Source organism: Malassezia japonica, chromosome 2 (assembly GCF_029542785.1).
Source record: "Malassezia japonica chromosome 2, complete sequence".
Classification (NCBI taxonomy): Eukaryota; Fungi; Basidiomycota; class Malasseziomycetes; order Malasseziales; family Malasseziaceae; genus Malassezia; species Malassezia japonica.
In genome coordinates this window covers 351,749-370,987 of record NC_083371.1, presented here as the reverse complement: position 1 = coordinate 370,987, position 19,239 = coordinate 351,749, and the positions used below count along the sequence as shown (strand labels likewise).

The following is a 19,239-nucleotide window of genomic DNA, read 5'->3' as shown; positions in this document are numbered from 1 at the left end:
CATGGCAATATGCAATTACTGCTAAGGAGGTGTACAAATAGGGAACATATAAAAATCATCACAGGCGTTTTAGGAAGTCATCAACATCCAAGGCGACTCCATTTAAGCCTGCTTGGCGAAGCCCATGCGGTTCTTGTCGGTGTCAAAGATGATCGAGGTGGCCTGGAAGAAGGTGTCACCGACGATCCAGGCGTCCATGGGCATACCATCCTGACCAGCAATCGGAAGCACACACTTGCCGCCCTGCACGGTACCGTAGCGGGTCTGGGCCTTGCCGAGCTTGAAGTCCTTGCCAGCAACGTTGATGGTGATGCTGGGAGTCTGCGAGCAGTCGTAGGTGTACATGATAGTGCCACCCTGGTTGAAGGGGGTCATGCCCTTGAGACCCTGAACAACGCTGCGAACCTGGTCGGTGGGACCCGAGATGATGGTCGAGCCCGAGTCAATGATGGCCTTGATACCCTTGCCGTTGATCTTGGCGTCAGTGAGCCAGAAGCCCTGGCTGGGGTCAACGTCGGTGTAAGCAACGTCACCAGTGTACTTGGACGAGTCCACACCACCAAGGGTGAGGGTCGAGCCCTTGCCGGACTTGAGGGTGAACTGGAAGACACCCTGGCTCACAGCCTTCTGGTCCTTGAGCGACTCAAAGAAGGGCTTGTACTGCTTGGGGAAGGTCTGGATCGAGGGGAAAGCCATACCCGAGATACCCTCGCTGGGGTCCTGGTCGTCGATGAACTTGGTGGTCGAGTGGCCAATGGCGACGTTCTTAGCCTTGAGACCAGCGATCTCGAAGCTGTCGGTGTAGATAGCACCCTTGGCAGTGGTGCCGTCACCGTACGAGGCCTGGAACGACTCGTGGGTGTTCTTGGCCGACTTCGACTTCTTGGGGTTGTAGGCGCTGGGGTTCACGAGCGTGTCCGCCGAGCCAGTGTCGAAGTCAATGCCAAAGGTCTGACCGCCGAAGGTGACCTCACCAGCCCAGAGCTGCTCGTTCTGAACGTCGGTCAGGTCGAGCGAGGCGGGGCCACCACGCTTCTGGCCGAGGAGCAGGCGGAGAAGAGGGTGGTCCTTGCCGATGTTGCGCTTGTAGTTGTTGAGCGCAGTCTTGTACTTGTGGTCGATCTGGACCATGTGCTTGGAGAACAGGTTGACGTTCAGCTCGTTGTTGGACGAGATGAACGAGTTGCGGCGCTCGAGGCTGATCTCGTTCGCGTTCTCAGCGAAGGCAGCACTCGAGGCGAGGAGAAGGCCCGTAACGAACTTGAGGCTAAGTTGCATAATGAATGAACAAGGATGGGAACGTCAATAGGATAGGGACGGTGGGAACCAAGCCTGAGGCAGCAGGGGTTTGTTGTTATAAAGGGATTTGAACGCCGAGTATCCCCATAGTTCACTTTGGCCCGTTGGTTCACGTAAATGTCTTGGCCAAACGGAGCGCGCTGTCCGCAAGGGGCAGAGCGCGAATGAGAGGCGTCGATCGCTGATCCACGCCATTGCTTGTATAGGACGGCGCGTCACCGGATGCATTATTATGCACCCCCTGCAGATCGTACCAATGACATATGCATCGCTACGCGCGGTACATTCCTTTTTAATCACGTGCGACAACCCATCGCCTAATATCACCCCTAATAGCCCCCTACGCGCGCCGATGTCGGGCTTGGCGCGCGCAGCGCGTTGGAGGCCACGCGGGGCAAGAACCCTCCACTTTACCGAAGCCATGGTCGTGGAGGCGGCACCGGCAGGGTGCACGCCAAGCCATGGGAGCGTGGATGTGTACTTTTTGGGGCCCCTAGGCACCTATTCGCACCAGGCGGCTCGGGAACTTGTGGCTGGGCAAGCTGCATCCCTATGTGCCAAGCCGACTATTGAAGATACGGTGCAGGCTGGTCTCTCGGCATTCTCTTGCCAAGGCAATGCGGAGGGGGCTAGGCCCAGTCTCGTCGTGGCGCCTGTGGAGAATAGCTTCCAGGGACCTGTCCTCGAAGCATTTCAATGCTTGGCGAGGGATGAGGTGTTTGGAAGCAAGGGGCTGGAGATTGTTGACGAAATCCATCTGACTATTGCCCACGCCTTGATCGTGCGCAGCCCACAGGTGGACTTGGCACAGGTGCAGGTCGTGCGTAGTCATCCCCAGGTGTGTATCCTTCTTGGCTTACCCAGGCGCTCGGGCAGTGCTCTGAATTCCTTGCAACGCAGTTGTCAAAGGCGACGCAGGAAGAAACTGCATCGACGGCCGAGGCCGTCCATCTCCTAGGCGAGCACGATGCTGCGATTGCGTCCCCTCTGTCTGCTGAGCTGATGGGTGCGCACGTCCTTGCGCGCGGCATACAAAACTCAAAAGGTACGTCGTATTACTCATGCAGAAAACGTGACACGTTTTATCGTCGCAACGACCGACGCGCGCAGCGCAGCCGTGGCTGGGCTGCTGAATGCGAGCCGCAAGGAGCGGTGGACTCCCCAGTATTTGAGCCGCACGCTCTATCGTATTGTGTCCGAGACGGACCTTGGTTCGACGCTGGCGGCGGCGCTTTCGCAGCCCCTCCACGGCTGGCAGCTGGCCTCGGCGGTGCATTCTGTGCCTACGCCAGAAGTGCACACCTTCCTGCTGGAGATGGAGGCCACGGAAAATGATACCTTATCAATACCCACAGCGCCGACCGAGCCGCTCCGCTCGCTCCTGGCGTCTCTTAGTGTGGATGTGCGCCTTGCGTGCCTCGGCACTTGGCGTGCGCCTGCGTATCCCCGTAAATAGGCATTGGGATATCTTTCCACGTAGTATTTTCACTATGACTATTATGCCTGCGCCAGGAGCTTGGACAGGTCTGTGTGAGAAAACCGTACATACTTTCAAGCGAGATCTCCTCGCGCGTCACCGTCGGCTTCACCTCGTTGTCGATATTCGCAGGGACGGTCACGGTGCCGTTGCTGAGCTCCCAGCCGGGCTGCTCATTGATGAACTTGGCGAGATCGGCGCCCTGGAGGTTGAGGTAGCCGCCGATGCGAGCCTCCGAGATGGTACGGAACGTTCCCTTGACGCTGTTCAGCACCACCTTGCGCACGTCTTCCTCAAAGCCCGCCGCGTTCGCAGTGTACTTCCGCACGTCCGCAAAGTCGCCGCTGTTGTAGAGCGCCCAAAAGTCGCGGAACTTGGTCTCGAACAGGAAGGTAGAGAGCGTAGCGAGGTGCACAATGATAGGCTCGGTAATGATGCCAGCCGCGCCGGTGGACAGCGCCGCATCGTTGCTCGAGAGTGTCTTGACCGGCGCCTCGCCGAGGAGCGAAATGCACAGGCTAAAGTCGGGGAACGGCGCGGCGGTCAGCGCCTTGACGAGAATGTTCACCGCCACGTCAAGGTCAAATTCGCTAGGGTTGAGCTGGAAGCTGTTGTTAGCGTGCTCTTGACAGGTGGATCTCAGCTAGAGCTAATAACTAAAGCATCACACGCGCGTGGGTCTCGAGTCCACTGCGCTCACGAAAGATAGGCAAAGCCTTCTCGTCCTTGTGCGAAGACTTGGTTGGGTACTTACAGTTTCAGAATAGCCAGGTTCGGAAGTGCGTCGTACGTCCCGTTCTTCAGCTGGGCGTTGAGGTATTCCACCAGAACCGTGCGGTTTTGGGGGTTGTACCGGTCTGAATGAGCAAGAAAAAAAACTTACCGACATCCGAAATAAGCTTCTCGATATTCTCAGGGCGGCACTCGGGGTGCACCTGGAGTCAGCTGGCTCTACCTACCCAAGTGTGCGCAGTGGCCGTGTCCGAAGTCGAGGCCATGGTAAAGATCCACGAAGGGCTCGCCGAAGGACGATCGGGCAACACGTGACAAAAAAAGGGACAACTGCGCCGAGGCGCGTTGGAAACGGCCAGGATGTCGACGACCGCGGAACCGACGCGTGCTGAGGATGTCTCGCTTGCGGGACACGATGAGGAGCAGATTCGTCTGATGGAGGAGCGCTGTATTGTCCTGGACAATGACGATAACTACATCCGCGATGGCAGCAAGAAGGAGTGCCATTTGATGACCAACATCAACGACGGCCTGCTTCACCGTGCCTTTTCCATGTTCATTTTTGACCCGACGACCGGCAAGCTGCTTCTCCAGCGCCGCGCTCCGGAAAAGATTACGTTCCCGAATATGTGGACGAATACGTGCTGCTCGCACCCCCTCGCTGTGCGGTCCGAGCTGGACGGCCGTGAGGGTGCGAAGCGTGCGGCGCAGCGCAAGCTCGAGCACGAGCTTGGTATCCCGCTGAACGAAGTGAATTTGGAAGATATTCAGTTCCTGACGCGTATCCACTACCTCGCGCCGAGCGACGGCCTGTGGGGCGAGCACGAAAGTACGTACTGTGCGACTGACGTTAGTCGACTATATCCTGTTCCTGACTGCGCCGGTCTCGCTGAAGGTCAACGAGAACGAGGTTTGCGACGTGAAATGGGTTTCTGTGGACGAGCTGAAGCAACTGATGAACGACCTGGACCGTACGTTGTCAAGACTCACACAGCCTCTTCCTTCACGCCTTGGTTCAAGCTTATCGTGAACGAGTTCCTTTTCCCGTGGTGGAAGGAGCTGCTGGAGCACCCTACCAGCGAGGGCAAGTACGATGCCAAGGTGCTTGCCAGCCTCGAGAATGACAAGATTCACCGTCTTTAGAAGGATGCTGTAGCTGCCTTTGCTCTAGTATACCAGTCGCATTTATGCTATCCACATGCTATGCCCCAGGCTGGCTAGGCAATGGCTTGTTGCCGTACTCTTGGTTCCATTCCTGCGTCAGTCGTGCCGCGTACCTCGGTCTCCCAAATCGGCCGCCATGCATCGCCCGTCTGGATTCTCTGGGGCTTGGCCGCATTGACCGTGATCACATTCTGCGTTAGCAGAGCGACGTACGCCACGAAACTCGTTCAAGTGCATATTATCAATCGCATCCTCCGCTGCATCCTCCTGCGTAAAGGTAATGAACCCAAAGCCGCGGTTCGCAGACGCTGGGTGAGGGGAGCAACGTACCTCCTTCCGAGACTTTCGGCAACTGGATATCGCTGATCTCGCCAAAGGTCACAAACGTATTGTGCAAGATCTCTTCTGTGGTATCTTTGTCGAGACCACCTGCGTTAGGGAGTGGGACGTACCAATATACACTGTCTTGCTGCTGGACGTCATGGCGATCAAGAAGGCGACGAAAGCGAAAATCGGGCGATTTCTCCACATTGCGCACGTCCATTCAGGGATGGCCAGCGGGGGGCCGGACACGGCGGCGCTACTTGCGTGGTGCGTCCGGCACGGAATCGCGGTGGATGAGCGCTTGTCAATCGAACATGTGCCTCTGGATGCACACGAAGACTCGGACCTCGAGTACCAGGCCGAGGGCGGCGCCATCGCGGTCGTAGCCAACGCACCGATTCCAGCGGGGGACACGGTGGTCTATATTCCCTGCGATGCGGTCCTCTCGACCAAGACCAGTACACTAGCACATTCGAGTGAGTTTCAAGAGGCACTGAGGCTGTGTGCAGACAATGCGCTGCACCTCGCCTTGTGCTTGGCCTACGAACGGGGCTTGGAGGACAAGTCGGCGTTTGCGGGCTACGTGCAAAGTCTGCCACGCCGCGTCAACTTGCCCATGTGCTGGGATGCATCGTACGAAGGAACAAGATGGATTCAAAGCACCGAGGCCGCACGGTCTGTAGCCCGTGCTGCTCAGTTTTGGGACAGCGACGCATCGACCAGCAAGCCTGGCTACTCTTTGGTACGTTTCTGGCCTAACGCAGCGCCGCCTGCATACCTACTGGGAGACACATGGAAAGGGGGTCGTCCGCAAAACCCAACAGGCCCAGGTCGACTGGCCCTCCTATGTGGATGCTTTTACCTTGGTCTCGAGTCGTGCTTTTGTGATTAATGTGTACCACGGGTACGTCTCTCTCCTAATGCAGCCTGTGCATGGTGCCCATCGCAGACCTATTCAATCACACAGATATGCACAATGTGCAAGTCGAGGCCGAGGAGCTCGTGTGCCTCCAGTGCGGCTATCCCCACCAGGGCCCATGCACGCAAGCGCTCAGCAATACGATCGACGTGCGCTGCATCGAGGCGCTCTACGAAGGGGACGAAGCCATCAATACGTACGGCGATCTAAGCAATGCCGAGCTTTTGTGCCAGTACGGATTCGTGTTGGATAGCAAGACCCTGTACGACCGCTCGAGCTGGGGGCCCGCCATGCCCGCCGAGCTCCGCGAGCTCGAAGAGGCCTTTTCTTCGTGCCTGGCTTACACACCTAATGGTAACCACGCTCCTGGATTGGACCACCTGCTGCTTTCGCTCGAGCCAGAAGCCGCCTCGGACGACGCGCTCTTTGCGCGGCTGCAGAGCCCGCGCGACTTTTCACGCCCTCTCTTTGTCGATCCTACCGGGAGACCGAGCTATGTACTGTGGCGCCTGTGCCTTGGCGCCGCCATGGCCTGCGCCGCAGCGCCCATTACCGACTGGCCGATGCTGTTGAACCAGGTGCAGTCGTTCGGCGGCGCGATGCAGGCCGCTCCTGACCACGCGGTACACCTGGCCGCCCAGTGCCTCGCACACCTCTGCACATCCCGCATGAAAAATCTCTACGTGACGACCCACGACGACGAAGCCGGCGCCTTGCTCCAGGCGGACCGGGGGCCGCTGCGGAGCACGGTCCAGCTCGCGCTGCAAGAGTCTGACACCCTCCACCGCGCTCGCGCCTGGGCCCAGTCCACGTGACCTCCACGAAAATCTTCCGCGTGCATGCTCCTGGCGCGCTGTCGGGTGTGGGTGGTGCGTGTCGCGAGCAACAGGGTCCTTTATCGAGCACACTTTACTGGAAACACGAAATTTATCATGAGTGCACACGAGCGCTACGGAGATTGGACGCGGAGTCAGCTTCTGCGCCGCATCGCGCAGCTGGAAGCCTCGGCATCGACGGCGAATGTGCCGACGCCCGAGCTGGAGCAGGCGCCGAGCGACGCGGACCCCGAAAAGAAACCCAAAACCAAAGCCCCTCGCCCCTTTGACGTGTCTTTGCAGCCCCAGCGGAAGATTGCGCTGCGTTTTTGCTACGACGGCAGCCGCTACTCGGGCCTCGCTGCGCAGACGCAGCAGGTTACGCCCCTGCCCACGGTCGAGGAGACGATCTGGGAGGCGATGGGTACCGCGCGCCTTGTCGATCCTGCGAAAGGCATGGAGGGTGCAGGGTGGAGCCGGTGTGGCCGCACGGACGCGGGCGTCAGTGCCGCCGGCCAGGTGATTGCGCTGTGGGTGCGCAGCCGGTGCGTCGACGAGCGTGCGCTGCGCGCCTACCATGAGCAAAGCGACCATGGAATCGAGGATGCGCCGGAGCCTATCCGGCTCGCTGCTGGCGACGAGCTGCCGTACGTCGCGACGCTCAACCGCCTGCTCCCTCCTTCGATCCGTGTGCAGGCGTGGTCGCCGGTCTCCCCCACGTTTTCCTCGCGCTTCGACTGCGTGTACCGCCACTATAAATACTTCTTTACGCTCGGCGCACCCGCGTCGCTGATCTGGCAGAAAGAAAGTGCGTCCAACTTTCCCCAGCGCCTCGACGTGGACCGCATGCGCGCGGCCGCGGCGCGGCTCATTGGCGAGCACGACTTCCGGAATCTGTGCAAGGTCGATGCGAGCAAGCAGATTACCAACTTTGTGCGCCGCATCGACGGCGCGACGATCGACCAAGTCCCGTCCGGCTGGGCGACGATGCACGATCCCCTGGACATTGCGCCCATCTCCCCTACGGCCGAGCCGATGTATGTGCTGAATCTGCGCGGCTCTGCCTTTTTGTACCACCAAGTGCGCAACATTATGGCGGTGCTCTTCATGGTCGGCGCACGCCTGGAAGAGCCGTCGGTGATCGACGAGCTGGTCAACGTGTACCAAGGCGCTGCGGCCGCAGACCGTATCCGCACGCTCGCGAACCTCGATGCACTGCTTGGCGAAGACACGCCTGACAAGCACGCCTTGCGTGCGCTCCCCCCGCCCAGCGAGGGCCTCGCCGTGTACGAGACCAAGCCCAGCTACGAGATGGCCGCCGACCGTCCGTTGATGCTCTGGGAGTGTGGTTTCCGCCCCGAGCATGTCCAATGGCGGGCATGTGCGAGCGACGACCTCGCCGGGGTGCAGCCCGAGGCGATCGACTTTACGCCGACGCTGCGTGCCACCGCGCAGCTCCATGCGCAGTGGACGCGCGAGGCGATTCACACCGAGCTCCTGCGCCACTTTACGATATCCAGTGCCTCGTCGAGCCTATCGACTATCCCTACGCAGACGTCCTTTAACGATGCGCGCATGCCGCGTCTGCCTGCGGCGCACGGCTCGGAGCACCCTCCGCTGCGTGCGCAGCTTGTTCCCCTCGGCAATGGCGCGGTGCGCCCTACGACCAAGTACACCCCGATGGTGCAGCGTCCGCGCGACGTCTCGGCGGACGTCAAAAACGAAAAGTGGCGCGAGGGAAAGGGCCGCCGGCGGGCGGAGCGCCGCGCCGCCGCGCCGTAGCTATCTGATAAATTTATCACCGCGACCCGTGGCGTCTTAGTCAGCAGAACGAAGCTTGCTTCGCCACCGCAATTTTGTCGGCAGCGGCGCCATGTCCTCCCGTTTGGATACGCCTCCGAAGGAGGAGGAGCCTGTCCGGATTGTCATGTCGCACACAGACCGTGCAATTGCAGCTATCGCAGGTGCTATCTCTACTTCTTTTTTAAGTACGTCGCCTATCTGACCCAGTGACGCCGCTCGACGTGGTAAAGACCCGCTTGCAGGTGCAAAATAGCGTGCGCTACGATACCACAGCTGTGGCATCCGAGGCGCGAAGCGCAAACGTGTCGCGGCCATGCCCTGGACAGGAGCAGGTGCGCCAAAATGCCCTGCACACGCGGGGTGCGTACGTCGTGCCACGCACTGCGCCTACCTACCACCTCACCCCCACGATCCCCATGACGCTGGCCGAGAATGGGCAGGCGGTGTGCGTATTCCCCGAAAAGTGCCGGCCACAGGCGTGCGAGGTCGAGTCGCTGCTGCGCGAGCGGCGCATGAACGGCATCTGGGACGGCATCGTGAAGGTGGCGCGCACCGAAGGCTGGAGCGGCCTGTGGCGGGGCCTCGTGCCGACCGTGGCGATGACCGTGCCCTCGCAGGTAACGTACATGACGTGCTACGACATCTTCCGCCGCATGCTCCTCTCGCTCGAGGTGGCGCGTCCGTCGCGCATCGACCAAAAAGCAGCGCAACCTTCGCCGAACCTTGCGTACGATTCTGACTCGGAGCTCTACGTGCCCGACTTTCCGTGCGACATGCCATGCGAGCACGAGCGCGGCCCGAGCGAGCCGCTGCGTATTCCCCTGCTCGGCGCGTCGCTCATTTCCGGTGCATTCTCGCGTTCGGTCTCGGCGACGCTCGTGACGCCGCTGGAGCTGCTGCGCACGCGTCTGCAGGCGTCGTACGGGCGCTCGTCCATGACCTCGGTGCTCGATCCCTTGTTCCGCGAGGTGTGCAACGACGGCCCCGGTGTCTTGTGGCGCGGTCTCTCGGCGACCTTGTGGCGCGACGTGCCCTTTTCTGCGCTCTACTTTACTGGCTACGAGGCCGGCAAGTACATGCTCACCGGCGCCGGCTTTGGCGAGAGCCAGACGTCGACCTTTTGGCACGAGTTTGGCATTTCGTTTGGCGTCGGTGCCACGAGCGGCTGCGTTGCGGCCATTGCGACGCAGCCCTTTGACCTGGTCAAGACGCGTCTCCAGGCGGAGATGTCCCCGGCAGACCCCCGATACCCTGCATCGCCGGCCGCGTCGCCTGCGCGCTCCATGTTCCGCGCGCTGCGACACATCGTCGACACCGAAGGCGCCGCGGGTCTTTTCCGTGGCCTGTCGCCCCGCCTGGCCAAAGTGGCGCCGTCGTGTGGCATCATGATCGGCTCCTTTGAGGTCGTGGGTCGCCTTCTGGCGAACGCGCGCCAGTCTTCTTGACTCGATACCCTTGCATGTACAAGCTATAGATAGGAACTACAGCCCCAGTAACGACATGATCAAGTAGCCGACCGAGGCGATGATCACCGTCGCGGCAATGCTGGCGGGGATACCGACCCGCAAGAACGTCTTGACCGAGACGTACCGCTGCCCGACCTCATCCTCGAGGTTGATGGCGGTCATGTTGGGGAAGCCCGAGATGGGAAGGCCCATGGCGGCGCTCGCGGTGAGCACCGTGGCCATGATGAGCAGTCGGGGATGCGGCTGCGAAAGGTTCTCGCCCATCTGTGCCGCGATCGGCACCAGGAGAACGGCGGCGATGGTGTGCGAGATAAAGGTGGCGACCACGAGGCCAATGCTGACAAGGAGCAGCAGGATGCCCCATAGCGGCAGTCCCTCGACGCGGTCCTGCACAAAGTGGTCGAGGCTCGCAAGCAGACCGCTCGAGTCGACGCCCTTGCCGAGTGCGATACCACCCATCGCAAGGAAGACGATCGTCCAAAGGAAGTTGTTAAAGTCTTCCTTGGTCAGGATGCCCGTGCCAAAGAAGCACACGAGGGGGACAATGGCGATGATCGCCATGTCGCCCACAATCCACTCGATCTTGCGCTCGAGGCACCACAGCACAATGGTGCCGATGCACACGGCCGAAATGAACCACTGCGTCTTTTGCAAAGGTTCGGTCGGCTCGGGGATGCGCTTGATCACGACGCCCTTGCCGGTGCCAAAGGACCAGAGGAGCAGGAGCCAAAGGACAATCAGCGACAGGCCCGACACGGGAATCGTAATCGAGAACCACTGCAGCCAGCCGATCGGCTCCTTCATGTACTCGAGCGCAATGAGGTTCTGCGGCGAGGCAATCGGCGACGTCTGGCCGCCGATATTCGACGCGAGCGCGATGCCCATCACGAGACTCGTCGCGTACGGCGACCGGGGGGGCAAATTGCGCAGAATCGGCTGCACGAGCGAGAACATGAGCACAGGCGCGGCGACGTTCGAAATCCACATGCTCGCAAAGCATGCGACGAGCATGTGTGCCAGAAGAACGATGCTCGGCTTGGTGCCCGCGAGGCGGAGCACGCGTGTCGCGAGCACCTTGTCGATGCCGTACTTCGACAAGGCCGCGGCGAGCGTAAAGCCACCAAGCAGCAGCGAGACGTTCGGTGCAAACATTTGCGAAAAGATCCACTTGCTGGTCTCGGGCGCGGTCATGCGCGTGTACTCGCCGTCCTTTTCGTGGCGCGCCACACGCAGCGTCGTGATCAGGAACGGGACAAGGAGCGAGGTGACAAACAGCGGGATAACCTCGGTCACCCACAGACACGTGCAAAAGATGAGCATCGCAAAGCAATTCTGCACCTCGACCTCGTCAAAGACACGGAGGAAGGGGTTCTTGAGCAGCAAAATAAACAGGGCGATGGAAAAGAAGAGCTGGAGCGTGCCAGCCGTAAAGAAGGAAGGAAGCATGATATCGCCAAAGAAGGTGTGCACCACGCGCGGCGGCTGCGTCTCTTTGGCCAGCAGGTCGCCAGCGGCCGTGCCAATCAAGCTGCGCTCGAGCGAGGCGGCCTGCGCACGGCGCTCAATGTTGATCATCTCACGCCAGACTGTGTTGCGCTGCCACACGACCTCCTCGCGGAGCTGTGCCTTGAGCTGCGAGCGCGCCTGCTCCTCGTCGCCGCGCGTCGCGATGTGGGCATAGAGGTGCACGACATCATTGAGGTACTCGTCGAGCTGTGCCTTGGCGTGCGTCTGGAAGGGGTATTTGACCATCACGACCTGCTCCACGTAACGGTCCTTGAGCTGGCTGTCGGTGATCTTGTCGTATTTTTTGAGAATCTTTTTCATGCCGGTCAGGTTGAGCTCGGTGTACTGCTGCAGCTCGCTCAGCGACGTAAAGAGCTCCGTCACCTCGCGCTTGATCGTGATGCGCACGTCAATGGCGTACTCATCGTGCGCGGCCCACACAGACGCGGCGGTCACATTTTCAAAACTGCTGCCGCCCGTGCTCGAGTGGCCCAGCAGGTTAAAGTCAGAGTGGTCGGCATTCGACAGACGCCGGGGGCGGCGGTAAGAGCCCGACTTGCCAAACGTCTTGATCCAGCGCTTGTACGTAGGAAGCAGGTCTGTCGAAGCATTCGGCGACGCGCCTGCATGTCCGTCCGTGTCGCTCTGGGACGTGTGCGAGCGAGGGCGCTTCGGCGCGTACCACGACGGCATCTTCCGCCGGACCGGCTCGTGGCCCGACTCATCCGCGTCGGGGTCCTCGCTCACGTCTGCATCCGACTCGCCGCCGCTCGCGTACGTGTCGTACTCGTCCTCGGCGAGCTGGATGTGCGCGCGCACGGCACGCACGCCGTCCGCAAGTTCCTTTTCTTTGCGGCAGTAAAAGTCGACAATCTTGCGCAGCTGCTTATCGAGCTCGGGAACAAACAGCCGGTCGGTGTCAGACGGTGAGGCATCCAGCAGCACGGTCGATTCGTTCTCGAGGCGCTCCGGCGCGGCGTCGTTGAGGCCGTCATTTGCGTATCGTGCACGCTCCAAGGTATAAATCACCTTTTTTAGGTGCTGATAACTGGGTCAGCCAAGGCACCTACTCAATATAGTTGTCCGACCATTCTGGAACACTATTCAGCTGCAAGCTGTGGGAGACTGCGTCAGACACGCGACCTACACTTCATCCTGCTCCCTGCTTACGACGGTCTTTGGTCAGGCCCATCGGCCGGGTCACCACGTGGCACAGCCGTCCGTGCGGCTCGGCGGCCACCATGGAGGCGATTAAGCTGCAGCGAAAGTATCCCCAATTGTAGGTAGCGCGGCTAACGCAGCTCCCAAGAGGAGATGATGTCTCTCATATCCAAGTTCAAGCAGATCGATGTCGACGACAAAGGCAGCCTTGAGCGCCAGGTCGTCGTCAAAGAGGTGCAGGACTTGGAGCGTGCGTCCTACGACCAGGTGCGTGCGACGCTCAAGGACGTCGACCTGGACGCGAGCGGGCGTGTCGAGCTCGAGGACTATGTCGATGTACGTCTCTATGCTGACACAGCTCATTGCACGCCTGCGCAAAGGAAGCAATGCCGAGGCGGGCGTCGTGAACAAGGGCCGTGTGACGGTCAAGGGCAGCAACGCCTCGACGCAGCACTCGATCAACGAGGACGAGCGCTCCGAGTTTACGCGCCACATTAACATGAGCCTGGATGGCGACGTGCACATCGGCGCGCGCCTGCCCATCCCGACCGACACCTTCCAGCTGTTTGACGAGTGCCGCGACGGTCTGATTCTGTGCAAGCTCATCAACGACGCGGTGCCGGACACGATTGACGAGCGTGTCCTGAATGTCGGAAAGGGAGGCAAGGGGCCGAACGCGTTCCAGATGACGGAAAACAACAACATTGTCATCCAGTCGGCCAAAGCGATCGGATGCAGCGTCGTCAACATTGGCCCGCAGGACCTGACCGACGGGCGCGAGCACCTGATCCTGGGTCTCATCTGGCAGATTGTGCGCCGCGGGCTCCTGAGCAAGATCGACTTGAAGCACCACCCCGAACTCTTCCGTTTGCTCGAGGAGGGCGAGGAACTCGACGCGTTCCTCAAGCTTCCGCCCGACCAAATCCTCCTGCGCTGGTTCAACTACCACCTTAAGGCTGCGCAGTGGGGACGCCGTGTGTCCAACTTTTCCAAGGACGTCTCGGACGGTGAGAACTACACCATCCTCCTGAACCAAATCAAGCCGGACGCCTGCGACAAGCGCCCGCTCCAGGAGCAGGATCTGATTACGCGCGCCGAGATGGTGCTCCAGCGCGCGGAAGCGATCGGGTGCCGCAAGTACCTCACGCCGGGCTCGATGATCGCGGGCAACCCCAAGCTGAACTTGGCGTTTGTCGCGACGCTCTTCAACACCTGGCCGTCGCTGGAGCCGGTGGAAGACGCGCCGCCGCTCGAGGTCGAGGACTTTGACGCGGAGGGAGAGCGCGAGGCGCGTGTGTTTACGCTCTGGCTCAACTCGCTGGACGTCCAACCGGGCATCTTCCACCTGTTTGAAGACCTGAAGGACGGCAATATTCTCGCACAGGCCTTTGACAAGGTCGCTCCGGGCTCCATCAACTGGAAGCGCGTTTCTAAGCCGCGCGAGGGCCAGGAACTGTCGCGCTTCAAGATGGTCGAGAACACCAACTATGCCATCGAAGTCGCCCGCGCAAACAACTTGCACATCGTCGGCATCCAGGGCGCCGACATCACCGACGGCGCCAAGACCCTGACGCTCGGCCTAGTCTGGCAGATCATGCGCATGAACATTACCAAGACCCTCGCAGAACTTTCGCGCAGCGGCAAGTCGGTGTCGGACCTTGAAATTCTCAACTGGGCCAACAGCCGCGTAAAGGCAGCTGGCAAGTCCCCGGTCCGCTCGTTCCGCGACCCGAGCCTGGCCAATGCCAAGTTCTTCTTGGACCTGCTCGACACGATGCGCAAGGGAATCGTCGATTACTCGCTTGTGACCAATGGCGATACCGAGGAGGAGTGCAAGCTCAACGCGAAACTGGCCATCAGCATTGCCCGCAAGCTCGGCGCGCTGATTTTCTTGGTGCCCGAGGATATTGTGGAGCTGCGCCAGCGCCTCATCCTCACCTTTGTGGGGAGCCTGAGTACGTGCAATGACTAACAGCAGTGTCGCTTTCAGAGTAGAGGAAAAGAGGTTGTAGACAGTACAAAGGATAGAGAGAACAAGAAAGCGGCCGTGCGAGGCTACCGCGGAGTCGAGAAGCGTTATAGACACCCAACGACTTGTCCACCTTCAGAATTTATCCCGGCTAGCTCAGTCGGTAGAGCGTCAGACTCTTAAAAGGGTCTCTTCGGTTACGAAGAGTTATCTGAATGTCGTGGGTTCGAGCCCCACGTTGGGAGTTTTTTTTTGCCAAATTTTTTTGGACTCCACTCCATTTGCCCTCCATTGCGCAGTGGTTCCCCTAGCATCCTTTCACTCACACGGTTGCATTCTACCTTGTTATACACTAATCATCATCGAAGGTGATCTTCTTCGCCTTTCCGGGAACGAGCTCCTTGTAGTGATCACCGTAGCTCGAGTGCGACTTGCGCTTGATGGTCGTTGGGAACTTGTCCATCGCGTCCGGCACAGGCTGGTCCGCGTCCTTCAGGACACGAATCAGCTCGCCCGCGTGCGCCTTGTCCTCGTCGGTAAAGAAAGTGAGGGCCTTACCCGTCTTGCCGCCACGGCCGGTACGCCCAATGCGGTGAATATAGTCTTCAATTGTAAGAGGGAAGGTGTAGTTGACGACGTGCTCGACGTTCGGAATATCCAGTCCACGCGCCGCGACATCGGTTGCAACCAGCAGAGGCGTCTCGCCTGTCTTGAACGCCTCGAGACTCGCGATACGCTCGTGCTGGTTGAGATCGCCGTGGATGCCCGAGACACGGTATCCCCAGCGCTTCAGCGTACCTTCCACACGCTGCGCCTCTTTCTTGTAGAGTGCAAAGATGAGAATCTTGTCGTTGGCCGTTTGCGCGTTGACCGAGCGCAGGAACGTGTTGAGGCGGCGCTCCTTCTCGCGACCGTCCTGCAGCACCTCGACCGTCTGCGACACCTTGCGGTTCGCACTCAGCTCGTCGCTGCCGACCGTCACACGCACAGGCGAGCGCATGAACGTCTCGGCGAGGCCGCGCACAGCCGGCGGCCACGTCGCACTGAACATGTTGGTATGGCGCCCCTCGTCGTGCGACTTGGTCATGCCGATAATCGCACGGATATCCGGCTCGAAACCCTTGTCGAGCATACGGTCGGCCTCGTCGAGCGTAAGGTAGCTGACGTTGCTCAGATCCAGTGAGCCTTCGCGCGCAAGATCGAGCACACGGCCCGGAGTACCGACAACAATGCGCACAGGCAGCGCGTTGTTCTCCAGCGCACGCAGCTGCTCCGACTTAGACACACCACCATAGACACAGAACGTGCCAAAGCCCAGCGGCTCGCTCACACGCGCGAGGTTGTCGCGCGTCTGAATCGCAAGCTCGCGCGTCGGCGCAATGACGAGCACCTGGATCGTGTTCTTCTTCTTCTTCGGCTGGTTCTCAATCACGTACTGGAGTGCCGGCACACCGAACGCAAGCGTCTTGCCGGAACCCGTCTCGGCGATACCGACAATGTCTTTGCCTTGCAGCAGGACAGGCCAGCAGCACGACTGGATGAGCGTAGGCTGCTTGAAACCCTCGGCGTCAAAGCGCTCCTTGAGGCTCGCATCGATCTTGCCGTCGAGCTCGCCAAAGGACAGCATCGGCAACGGCGGACGCTCCGTGCTCTCCTCGGGCATTTCCATCGTAATGCTGTTCTTCTCCAGGAACTCACGAGCCTCTTTGGACGTCTGGGTTAGTGATGCAACGTACCGTAGCCTTGGACGCAGCCGTGGGGACAGGCGCAGCGACGGCCTCCTCCTGCTTGTCCTTCTTGTCCTTCTTGTCTTTCTTTTCCTTCTTTTCCTTCTTTTCTTTTTTCTCTTTCTTGTCCTTCTTGTCCTTCTTGTCCTTCTTGTCCTTCTTCTCTTTCTTGTCCTTCGTCGGCTCGACGCCGACGACCTTGCTCTTCTCGGCGCTCATGGTCGTGCAGCTGCAGCTTTGGCCAACCGCCGCAAAAAAGTGAGCGGATCACGTGATAGAATCGCTCCAACGGTCCGTCTGTGACCGTGCGGGGTGCCTACGATGGACATTGCGCTGTCTTCGGATGCGCTGGACGTCTCGTTCCATCCTGGGGAGGATGAGAACTTGCTCGCTGTCGGGCTGATCAGCGGCAAGGTCCAGCTATTCGACTATAGCGCCATGTTGGACGAGGATGGAGACGAGACTTCTTCGAAGCGCAAGTACAAGCGCCTGTGGAACGTGCGCACTTCGCACAAGAGCTGCCGCGGCGTGTCGTTCGATGATACAGCGTCAAACCTGTACTCAATTTCAAAGGACCGCTCGCTCCTCTCCATCGATCCGCTCACCGGGCAGGTCAAGATGCGGGTGAACAATGCGCATGAGTAGGTCGCTCTTCTTACCCAGCTCCGCTCCCTCGCGTGTGCTCCCGATCGATACTAATCTCGTGGCGACCGGAGACGACGACGGTGTAGTGCGTCTTTGGGATCCCCGGTCAGCGAAGGAGGACTCGGCGCCGATTCAGTCCTACGACCACCATTTTGACTGGATCACAGACATGCTGTGGTGCACGCACCTCGACGCGCCACGCACGCGCAGCAAGGACGAGCCTCCGAAGCGGAAACGTGCCGAACCGAGCGACGGTGACGGCCGCAGCCGGCTGGTCTGCACAAGCGGCGACGGAACGCTGAGTGTGATTGACGTGCGCGCCAAGAAGAAGGCCGTCGAAGTGAGCGACGACCAGGAGGACGAACTGCTGTCGATTGCTGCGATTCGAGGCGGAAAGAAGCTCGTTGTCGGCACACAGCTCGGCATTCTTTCTTTGTGGGCGCCGTCGCGTGGCTTGCTCGACCACGTCGACCGGTTCCCTGGCCACCCGTCGAGTGTCGACACGATCTGCACGCTTGACGACGATACCGTACTCACAGGATCTTCTGATGGGCTTGTGCGTGTCGTCCAGCTCTTTCCGCACAAGCTACTGGGCATTGTCGCGGACCACGACGGGATGCCCGTCGAAGTCATGCGCCGCAAAGGCAATCTGATTGCCAGTTTGGGCCACGGCAGCGAGTGCAAGCTCACGGATCTTCGCCCGCTCCTTGAGGGGGACGAGGAGGAGGAGGACGACGAGGAGGACGAGGTCATTCTGCGCCAGTCCGAGACCATCGCACGCAGCACCGAGGCGAGCGACGAAGATAGCAGCGACGAGGAGAGCGACGCGCCGCCTCTGCAGCGCCGCCGCAACCTGCCGCCGCCCGCCGCCGCCGCCGAGGCGCAGGATACCGAAGCGGACGCCAAGGCGTTTTTTGCGGATATGTAGTTGCATGCACGACCTATTCCATGTCTATTCGCTCACAGCCACCGACCAGGGGTGCGACACCTTGCCCCACTGGATGTCCGACAGCGTCTTGAGGATCACATCTGCCACAGGCCCGAAGCCAGACTCGGTGACGGGCACGGGGATGTCCTTGCCCATGTAGCCAATCTTGTCCACGGGGCTAATCACCACGGCAGTGCCCGCACCAAAGATCTCAACCAGCTTGCCCTGCTCGGCAGCCTGCTCGACCTCCTTCATGGTAATCTCGCGCTCACTGACGTGGACAGCAGGAAGCTCGCCGAGCTTCGACTCGCCCTTTCCGTGCGCACGGAGCAGACCAAGGACCGAGTCGCGCGTCACACCCGGCAGGATCATGCCGTTGAGGGGGGGCGTGACCACCTCGAAGCTGCCGTCGTCGTTCTTGAGCACGACAAAGAGGTTCATGGTACCGACCTCGGTCAGGTAGTGCTCGTCGCCAAAGAGCCACAGGTTCTGCTGGTAGCCCTTCTTGGCGGCCTCACGCTGGGGGAGAATGCAAGGGCCGTAGTTCGCACCGAGCTTTGCGTCACCCGTACCGCCGGGCCACGCACGCACGCGCGCAGGGTTCGCCTCGAGCGCTACAGGCTTCACGCCGGAAGAGTAGTAGGGGCCGGCGGGCGACATGATGATGAAGAGCATCGCATCCGAGCTGGGGCTGACACCCAGTGAGGCCTGCGTACCAATGAGCGTGGGACGGACGTAGAGCGAGAAGCCCGGCTCGCTCGGCACCCAGTCCTGGTCGATCTCGACGGTTTTCTTGATGAGCTTCACCAGCTCGTCCTCGTCAAAGGTCTGTGTGAGTTGGGGCACGTACCGGAAGAGCAATGCGCTCCGCACTGCGGTTCATGCGCTCCGCGTTCTTATCCGGGCGGAAGAGGCGCACGCTGCCGTCGGGCGCGCGGTATGCCTTGAGGCCCTCAAAGAGCGACGGGGCGTAGTGGAAGATCACCGAGCTGGGGTCCAGGGTGAAGGGGCCGTACGGCTGGATCTTGGGCTCGCCCCAACCAGTCGACACATTCCAAGGGACAGTGAGCATGTGGTTGGTAAAGGTCTGGCCAAAGACCAGCTTGTCGCTCGGCGGGGGGTTGCGGGGTGCGGAGTTGCGCTCGATCGTCAGACGGCTCGCATCAAGCGGCGCCACATCGGACTTGAGACGCTTTGCATCAGGTGCGTTCACAGCATTGGAAGCAGTGCTCGACATGGCAGGAATTCTGTATGCACGTACAGCACTTCGGAGAAGGGAAGGACGGAGCACAGAAAGGTACATC

General features: G+C 60.3%; 13 protein-coding genes and 1 non-coding gene across 14 annotated transcripts; 8 read left to right on the top strand and 6 right to left on the bottom strand.

Annotated features, from left to right (window-relative positions):
• Positions 1-102: 102 nt before the first annotated feature.
• MJAP1_001323 (cathepsin D) lies at positions 103-1,278 on the bottom strand (the record flags this gene model as incomplete). The annotated part of the gene is made up of 1 exon (XM_060265285.1): positions 103-1,278. The coding sequence occupies one exon, from the start codon at positions 1,276-1,278 to the stop codon at positions 103-105; it is 1,176 nt and encodes a 391-aa protein (XP_060121268.1).
• A 1,023-nt stretch (positions 1,279-2,301) lies between these two features.
• Positions 2,302-2,755, top strand: MJAP1_001322 (uncharacterized protein; the record flags this gene model as incomplete). Its single annotated transcript, XM_060265284.1, has 2 exons — positions 2,302-2,344; positions 2,367-2,755. 2 exons carry the CDS (start codon positions 2,302-2,304, stop codon positions 2,753-2,755), a joined length of 432 nt encoding a protein of 143 aa, XP_060121267.1.
• Positions 2,756-2,796: 41 nt separating this feature from the next.
• Positions 2,797-3,774, bottom strand: MJAP1_001321 (uncharacterized protein; the record flags this gene model as incomplete). Its single annotated transcript, XM_060265283.1, has 5 exons — positions 2,797-2,825; positions 2,849-3,384; positions 3,531-3,633; positions 3,660-3,711; positions 3,736-3,774. The coding sequence occupies 5 exons, from the start codon at positions 3,772-3,774 to the stop codon at positions 2,797-2,799; spliced, it is 759 nt and encodes a 252-aa protein (XP_060121266.1).
• Positions 3,775-3,868: 94 nt separating this feature from the next.
• IDI1 (isopentenyl-diphosphate Delta-isomerase) lies at positions 3,869-4,651 on the top strand (the record flags this gene model as incomplete). Its single annotated transcript, XM_060265282.1, has 3 exons — positions 3,869-4,337; positions 4,363-4,479; positions 4,503-4,651. The coding sequence occupies 3 exons, from the start codon at positions 3,869-3,871 to the stop codon at positions 4,649-4,651; spliced, it is 735 nt and encodes a 244-aa protein (XP_060121265.1).
• A 58-nt stretch (positions 4,652-4,709) lies between these two features.
• MJAP1_001319 (peptidylprolyl isomerase) lies at positions 4,710-5,155 on the bottom strand (the record flags this gene model as incomplete). Its single annotated transcript, XM_060265281.1, has 5 exons — positions 4,710-4,763; positions 4,786-4,863; positions 4,886-4,980; positions 5,003-5,077; positions 5,125-5,155. The coding sequence occupies 5 exons, from the start codon at positions 5,153-5,155 to the stop codon at positions 4,710-4,712; spliced, it is 333 nt and encodes a 110-aa protein (XP_060121264.1).
• Positions 5,156-5,222: 67 nt separating this feature from the next.
• MJAP1_001318 (uncharacterized protein) lies at positions 5,223-6,730 on the top strand (the record flags this gene model as incomplete). Its single annotated transcript, XM_060265280.1, has 4 exons — positions 5,223-5,671; positions 5,705-5,738; positions 5,761-5,900; positions 5,923-6,730. The coding sequence occupies 4 exons, from the start codon at positions 5,223-5,225 to the stop codon at positions 6,728-6,730; spliced, it is 1,431 nt and encodes a 476-aa protein (XP_060121263.1).
• Positions 6,731-6,847: 117 nt separating this feature from the next.
• On the top strand, positions 6,848-8,512 carry DEG1 (tRNA pseudouridine(38/39) synthase; the record flags this gene model as incomplete). Its single annotated transcript, XM_060265279.1, has 1 exon — positions 6,848-8,512. The coding sequence occupies one exon, from the start codon at positions 6,848-6,850 to the stop codon at positions 8,510-8,512; it is 1,665 nt and encodes a 554-aa protein (XP_060121262.1).
• A 91-nt stretch (positions 8,513-8,603) lies between these two features.
• On the top strand, positions 8,604-9,978 carry MTM1 (Carrier protein, mitochondrial; the record flags this gene model as incomplete). Its single annotated transcript, XM_060265278.1, has 2 exons — positions 8,604-8,673; positions 8,741-9,978. 2 exons carry the CDS (start codon positions 8,604-8,606, stop codon positions 9,976-9,978), a joined length of 1,308 nt encoding a protein of 435 aa, XP_060121261.1.
• A 36-nt stretch (positions 9,979-10,014) lies between these two features.
• Positions 10,015-12,659, bottom strand: PHO91 (low-affinity phosphate transporter; the record flags this gene model as incomplete). The annotated part of the gene is made up of 3 exons (XM_060265277.1): positions 10,015-12,553; positions 12,576-12,630; positions 12,653-12,659. 3 exons carry the CDS (start codon positions 12,657-12,659, stop codon positions 10,015-10,017), a joined length of 2,601 nt encoding a protein of 866 aa, XP_060121260.1.
• Positions 12,660-12,746: 87 nt separating this feature from the next.
• fim1 (fimbrin) lies at positions 12,747-14,638 on the top strand (the record flags this gene model as incomplete). Its single annotated transcript, XM_060265276.1, has 3 exons — positions 12,747-12,784; positions 12,807-13,002; positions 13,025-14,638. 3 exons carry the CDS (start codon positions 12,747-12,749, stop codon positions 14,636-14,638), a joined length of 1,848 nt encoding a protein of 615 aa, XP_060121259.1.
• A 142-nt stretch (positions 14,639-14,780) lies between these two features.
• Positions 14,781-14,880, top strand: MJAP1_001313. Its single transcript has one exon. It is a non-coding gene; the product is annotated as a tRNA-Lys (tRNA).
• Positions 14,881-14,987: 107 nt separating this feature from the next.
• DBP3 (RNA helicase) lies at positions 14,988-16,581 on the bottom strand (the record flags this gene model as incomplete). The annotated part of the gene is made up of 2 exons (XM_060265275.1): positions 14,988-16,349; positions 16,372-16,581. The coding sequence occupies 2 exons, from the start codon at positions 16,579-16,581 to the stop codon at positions 14,988-14,990; spliced, it is 1,572 nt and encodes a 523-aa protein (XP_060121258.1).
• A 102-nt stretch (positions 16,582-16,683) lies between these two features.
• JIP5 (WD repeat-containing protein jip5) lies at positions 16,684-17,935 on the top strand (the record flags this gene model as incomplete). The annotated part of the gene is made up of 2 exons (XM_060265274.1): positions 16,684-17,003; positions 17,026-17,935. 2 exons carry the CDS (start codon positions 16,684-16,686, stop codon positions 17,933-17,935), a joined length of 1,230 nt encoding a protein of 409 aa, XP_060121257.1.
• A 24-nt stretch (positions 17,936-17,959) lies between these two features.
• Positions 17,960-19,172, bottom strand: MJAP1_001310 (branched-chain-amino-acid transaminase; the record flags this gene model as incomplete). The annotated part of the gene is made up of 2 exons (XM_060265273.1): positions 17,960-18,763; positions 18,786-19,172. 2 exons carry the CDS (start codon positions 19,170-19,172, stop codon positions 17,960-17,962), a joined length of 1,191 nt encoding a protein of 396 aa, XP_060121256.1.
• Between the last annotated feature and the right edge of the window lie 67 nt (positions 19,173-19,239).